Below are 6769 nucleotides of genomic sequence, written 5' to 3' on the forward strand. Positions count from 1 at the left end.
AAGAAGAAAGGAATGGTCTTCCCAGGGAAAGGCTATAGACTTGGAGGGGGCTATAGATGCAGAGTTTTCTGCAACACCTTGGTGCCTGGTGGACAGGAGATTAGGAGTAGTTGGTTTACTTCTTCCTTGCACACTGACTAATTTACGAAAGTCTTCACTTTGGGTTCTCACTCTCAAAATTTACCTCATAAGAAGTGGTGTCATTGTGTCAAGACGATGGCCTGAAACCTTGCTGGTTAGTAGGGTGCTGTAAGAAGAAACCTCTAGTACTGACACTTAAGCCTCATGCACACGGTAGTTGTGCAGCCGTTCCGTGCATTGGGGTTCGCAATTTCCGGTCCCCAATGCATGGTAAATGTCCGTGCAGCGACCATGAATCATTGACACCCATTCAACTTGAATAGGTCCGTGATCCGTCCGCACCACAAAAATATAGAACATGTTCTATTTTTTTCCGGAGCGGAGGTACGGACAGAAACACTGTGGAAGCACTCCGTAGTGCTTCTGTGGGGTTCTGATCCGTACTTCTGTTCTGCACCACATCTTCAGGATTGTGGACCCATTCAAGTGAATGGGTCCGCATCCGTGATGCGGGCTGCACGCGGCCAGTGCCCGTGTATTGCGGACCCGCCATATGTGGGCCACAGTACGGCCATGGCCGGGCAATGGCCATGTGCATGAGGCTTTATACCCGTGTCCTCATTCTACAAACATGGCCAATTAACTTTCACAGACTAGAGGTTATTTGGGACTGTGGCCTGCTATGAGCTGGAACCTTGGCACAGGTGGTGAGGAGAAGAACTTTGTTATTTATCCCTGATAACTAAATGTAAAAGTGAAGGAGCTGAGAGAAGTGTCTGATCTATAGACAGATCTACAGGAGGCCATGTATTCAGTCACTGTGTGCTTGTGTCTCCACAGATGGATCCAGGAGGAGAAATCCACCTGAGAGATGTCCCCGTCCTCTGTATTCCCAGGACTGTCCAGAGGAGAAGGTCCCAGAGAATCCTCAGGTAGATGGAGCTGAGCCCTATACACATCTATATAGGGGGTCCTTCAGTCATAGAGGGGTCATAGATTGTAGGGGTCTCTTATGTGGATCTGTTAGATTTCCCACCTGTCTTCTGTATTGTACTGAATTGTTACAGATGACAAATCAGGGGGAAGATCTGACTGATAATGAAGTGGAGGATGAAGAAGAGTGGATAATGGGCGATCCCCTATGTAAGAGTGAGGTGGAGGAGGACATTCCTGGAGATGTCACTACAGGTATGTAATCGTAAATGGAGAAAGTGACTCTAGATTCTGTCCTTGGTGCCTTCAGTTCAGGAGGATAATCTGATCACCAGCTGCTGCGCTTCTCTTTGATTGGAGATGTCCCCATCACATCATGAAGTGTTCCTCTTATGCAGCTAATGGCGATCTCCGATCAGATACTTCTCTGATCCTGGCTGTTCCTGCAGGACATGGCGGTCAGTCACAACCACATCCAGATTGCAGCATAAAAGTTATTTGTGCCACAGTCTTCGATTTTCTCCGCTCACACCAGGTCTAAAAAAGGGTGCATGGCGGGACATTCATTATTTTCTATTCCTGTTTTAGGCCTAGAAAATGGTCTAAATCTAAGACAGCAAGGAAGCTGGTTTACATTTAGACTCGTGGTGGAAACACTGAAGTTATGTAAAGCTTAGCGCCTCTACATAACTTCGGCAGATCCACCACCAGCTAAAGGGGTTATTAAGATGCCGTTCTTAATAAATGACCCCTTATATTTCCCCTTCCTACCAGATCCATTTCCAGCCTAATTGGACTATTATAATGTATTTTGTGTATTGTATGGTTTAAAAAAATATTACAAATTCAAATTTTTATATCAACAGGAAATCCCAGTAGGAATTCTGAAGGAAACTTCATGTTATCACTAAATTATAATGAAGATGAAGATATCATGCAGCGCTCTTCAGGAGAAAACCTTAATGTACATCCAGGACTTCAAAGTACAGATCTATTATATAATCCCCTTAATAATCAAGAACCTTTTCCTGACCAATCACAGATTGTGACCACAACTAAAGGTCAGAAAGGGGATAAAGGGTTTCACTGTGTCAAAGAGTTCACAAAAATCTCAGGTCATTCTACAGAAAGAGGATTTCACACAAGGGAGAAGCCATACTCCTGTTCAGAATGTGGGAAATGTTTTACAGATAAATCAAATCTTGTTATACATAAAATAAGTCACACAGGAGATAAGCCATATTCATGTTCACTTTGTGGGAAGTGTTTCACACAGAAATCAGATCTTGTGACACATGAGAAAATCCACACAGGAGAGAAACCATATTCATGTCCTGAATGTGGGAAATGTTTTACAGAAAAATCTAATCTTGTTAGACATGAGAGAATTCACAGAGGAGAAAAGCCATATTCATGTTCAGAATGTGGGAAATGTTTTACAAATAAATCATGTCTTGTTACACATAAGAGAAGTCACACTGGAGAGAAGCCATATTCATGTTCAGAATGTGGGAAATGTTTTACCGATAAATCTAATTTTGTTAGACATAAAAGAAATCACACAGGAGAGAAGCCATATTCATGTTCAGAATGTGGAAAATGTTTTACAGATAAATCAGATCTTGCTAGACATGAAAGAATTCACACAGGAGAGAAACCATATTCATGTTCAGAATGTGGAAAATGTTTTACATATAAATCTGTTCTTGTTGGACATAAGAGAACTCACACAGGAGAGAAACCATATTCATGCTCAGAATGTGGCAAACAATTTACACAGAAATCAGATCTTGTTACACATGAGCGAATTCACACAGGAGAGAAACCATATTCATGTCCAGAATGTGGGAAATGTTTTATAGATAAATCATGTCTTGTTGCACATAAGAGAAGTCACACAGGAGAAAAGCCGTATTCATGTTCAGAATGTGGGAAATGTTTTACAGAAAAATCTAATCTTGTTAGACATGAGAGAATTCACACAGGAGAGAAACCGTATTCATGTCCAGAATGTGGGAAATGTTTTACAGATAAATCATGTCTTGTTGCACATAAGAGAAGTCACACAGGAGAAAAGCCGTATTCATGTTCAGAATGTGGGAAATGTTTTACAGATAAATCATGTCTTGTTAAACATGCGATACGTCACACTGGAGAGAAGCCATATTCATGTTCAGAATGTAAGAAATGTTTTACCGATAAATCAAATCTTGTTAGACATGAGAGAAATCACACAGGAGATAAACCGTATTCATGTTCACTTTGTGGGAAATGTTTTACAGATAAATCAGATCTTGCTAGACATGAGAGATATCACACAGGGGAGAAACCATATTCATGTTCAGAATGTGGGAAATGTTTTACACGGAATTCACATCTTGTTAAACATGAGAGAATTCATAGAGGAGAGAGGCCATATTCATGTTTAAAAACTGGGAAATGTTTTACAGAAAAGTCACATCTTGTTACACATGCGATAAGTCACACAGGAGAGAAGCTGTATTAATGTTTAGAATGTGGGGAATATTTTACAGATAGATCTTGTAATATATGCAAAAAATCACATAGGTAAGAAAACAAATTCATGTTTAGAATGAGGGAAATGTACAGATCTTTTTAGACATGACAAGACATGACCTGCAACCAAAAATCCAAGTGTTGTTTTTTTTTTTTTTTTTTTGTGACCATCATGGTATATCACATTGTCAAATCATTTTTTTGTATCTTTATTGATTAATTTTCATGAGCAAAATACAAGAATAAACCATTTAATTATCAACAATTAGTAATTAACAATACAATACCTCACTGAAACAATTGAGACAACCTATAAAGGTATCAGAAAAAAACAAGAGTCCCTGTATTTTGAATGCAGCAATAAATTTATTAAGGGAGGGAAAGCCTGTACTGCCTACGAATTCCAGGAAAAGGAAATTTTATTGAGTAAGTTTTGGATTTCCTGATAGTCTTGTGGCAGCATAGCATACAATGGGACTTGAAAAGCAATATTATTTGGAAGGGGGGTACTGTACTTGAAGTCGCCAACTGTAGCACTCTTCTGCTGCTATAACATCCAGACAAAAGTGTCTGATGAATGTTGAAGACGGGGCCCATATTGCCTCTATGCAAATCCATCTCATAGACACCTGAGCCAGTTCAGCCAAGGAGGAGGAAGTGGACCGGGTGGAGTGCGCTTTAACTTGCAATTGAGACCGCAGATTCAAAAGGTCATAGCAATAGTCAATGGTTACCTTTTTACCGACTTACAATGGATGCTTTACTGGCCTTCTTGCCCTTATTAGGTCTTTGGAACTGTAGAAGGAATTTTTCTGCCTTCCTAATTGTTTCTGTCTTTAGGATGTAAATAAGAAAAGGCTTTCTGACATTCAGGAAATTAAAGTTTATTTGATCATTGTGAATGGAATCAGAGGCAAAAACAGACAAAGAGATCTCTTGATGAATATAAGAAGTGGAGGCAACTTTTGGAATGAAACCAGGCATGGTACGCAGAACCAGACAATCTCCAAGATCTCTGCAGTATGGTTCTCTACAGGATAGTGCCTTTAACTCACTAACAGATTTCGCACATGTGATGGCTATTAGAAATACTGTTTTATAGGTCAACATTTTTAGAGAGGCATCTTCCATAGGCTCAAATGGAGGCATGGCAAGGGATTTAAGTACAGTTGAAAGATCCCAAGATGGCAAAGACTGATAAAAACTGGTTTGATATTTCTAAGAGCGTTAAAAAAAAGTTCTGACTAAAGATTGACCTGTAAATTTCCCTTGTAGTTGGGCATTGATAGCCGTAAATGGATTTTAGGAGTGTTGAGTTTCAGCCCTTTATCAAACCCCTTTTTAGTGGTGTCACGTGCCCTAGGCCCAAGGCAAAGCTCCGGGACGTCTAGCAATCAGGAAACGGGCAAAAACAGACCAGGGACTAACGGAGTACTTTATTGCACATGTAATAAAAGAACATGACAGTAAGCAATAGTGATAGCACTACCACAGAACCAAGTTCACCAGCAGACCAGAGGCAAACCCAGAGGCGGAGAGCCAGTGAGCCCCGTTCTTCACAGAGGTGGTGGTGGGGATGAAGTAGGCTGAGGGCTGTCTGGTCTGTTCTTGCTTTGTCTGTACTCCGTACCTGTCCTGTGATAATGTTGATGTTGTTATCCTTGTTTATGCCTTGCCTGTTCTTCTGTTCCTGTTCTGTGTCTGAGTCCACTCTGTTCAGCCTAGCAGTGTTCTAACTGCGTCTGATAGCCTGGCAGTGCCAACTGCTTCTGATCTAGTCTGTTCCTTGTCTGTCCAGCAGTGTCTTACTGCTCCTTCTCCTGTGTTTGTCCTTCCTTCATGAGTGGGCCCTGGGTTCTTATCTCACCGTTCCGAGTCTTAGCATATCAAAGGAGACACGTCCAGGATGCTCGGAAGGTGAGATCCTTCTTCTAGGAAGATAAAGGCGAGTTGATACACCATGTCTAGTGTCCATGCTATGCCCCATCATACCAGAGGTGATGAGCTGGATTCTGGAGACATCCGCCCCCTCCTGAACAAGTTATGAAGGACAACACATAATTGTTCATTCTCTGGTTAGGAACCCCCCTGCTGAAAAAAGGGTCCAGAGAGTCTGCAGTCACCTGTCCTGAAGTGTGATCAGAAAACGTGCCCATCATTATTAGCATCTCTGTGCTAACTATCTCCAGTGGAGCAGTTTGGCTGTTTCCCAGGTACGAGGCAGACAGGTCAACTCACTCTATGCAGTCTTAAACCAATTCATAAATTAATTGCCCCCAACATGGCAAGGGCGTTGCTAGGGTCTCAAAAGATCCGGGGCCCAAGCCCCAATAAATATGCTGCCCCCCACGCATTTTGCTGTATACAGCAGCACATACCTGTCACATCCAGGGCCTCTAGGTGACGTCTCCTCTAATGTAGATCTTCTTTGTCATCATCTCCATTTAGTCCGTAAAACTTCTTTCAGTCACGACTTGTCTCTGCAGAGTATGACACACAGACATCTTAGCTTCATCACTTTTCTATCATCATCCCCCAACTGGAGTCCCCACAGTATTATCCTGCTGCTCGCTGTGCTCCCCAATACCCCTAAATAATATCCTGAAGAAACATTACTGCTCCTCCATAGTAATAGTGCTCCTTATAGTCCCACCAATAGTTTCTCCCTTCTAGGATGCCCTCATTAGTAATACTGCCCCCAACAGTGATTATGCTCCCCAAGAATGCCCCCATTAGTAGAAGAGCCCTTCAGTATTAATAATACCCTCACAGAGCCCCCAGTAGAAATAAGGCCCCCTATTTTTCCCCCAGTGGTAATGAAGCTCTCTACAGACCCCTCAGTAGTTATAAGGCCCCCATAGTGCTCTTAGTAGAAATAAGGCGGATCTATAAGTCCCTCCTATAGAGCCCTCAGTAGTAATAAGACTGCCTATAATGTCCCCTGGATTTGCAGTGCCCCCTGCAGTTATATTCCCCCCTCCAGCATACTGTCCCATGTAAATAACATCACACCATCTCTCCAGCCCCCTCCAAAATACAGTCCCATGTAAATAACATCACCTCCTCCCCAGCCGCCTCCAACGCACAATCCCATGTAAACATCAGCCCCTCAACATTCAGTCCCATGTAAATAACATCTTCCCCTAAACATTCAATCCCATGTAAATAGCATCACTCCCTCCCTCAGACCCCTGTAATATTCAATCCCATGTAAATAACATCTCTCCCTCCCCTAGCC

The 6769-nt window shown here is 42.1% G+C and overlaps 1 protein-coding gene across 1 annotated transcript; it reads left to right on the top strand.

Annotated features, from left to right (window-relative positions):
* The first annotated feature begins 956 nt into the window (after window positions 1-956).
* Window positions 957-3747, top strand: LOC122924151 (zinc finger protein 260-like). The gene is made up of 3 exons (XM_044275087.1): window positions 957-1013; window positions 1149-1269; window positions 1881-3747. Exons 2-3 carry the CDS (start codon window positions 1149-1151, stop codon window positions 3518-3520), a joined length of 1761 nt encoding a protein of 586 aa, XP_044131022.1. The 5' UTR covers window positions 957-1013; the 3' UTR covers window positions 3521-3747.
* Window positions 3748-6769: the final 3022 nt, after the last annotated feature.

Source organism: Bufo gargarizans, unplaced genomic scaffold (assembly GCF_014858855.1).
Source record: "Bufo gargarizans isolate SCDJY-AF-19 unplaced genomic scaffold, ASM1485885v1 original_scaffold_851_pilon, whole genome shotgun sequence".
NCBI lineage: Eukaryota > Metazoa > Chordata > Amphibia > Anura > Bufonidae > Bufo > Bufo gargarizans.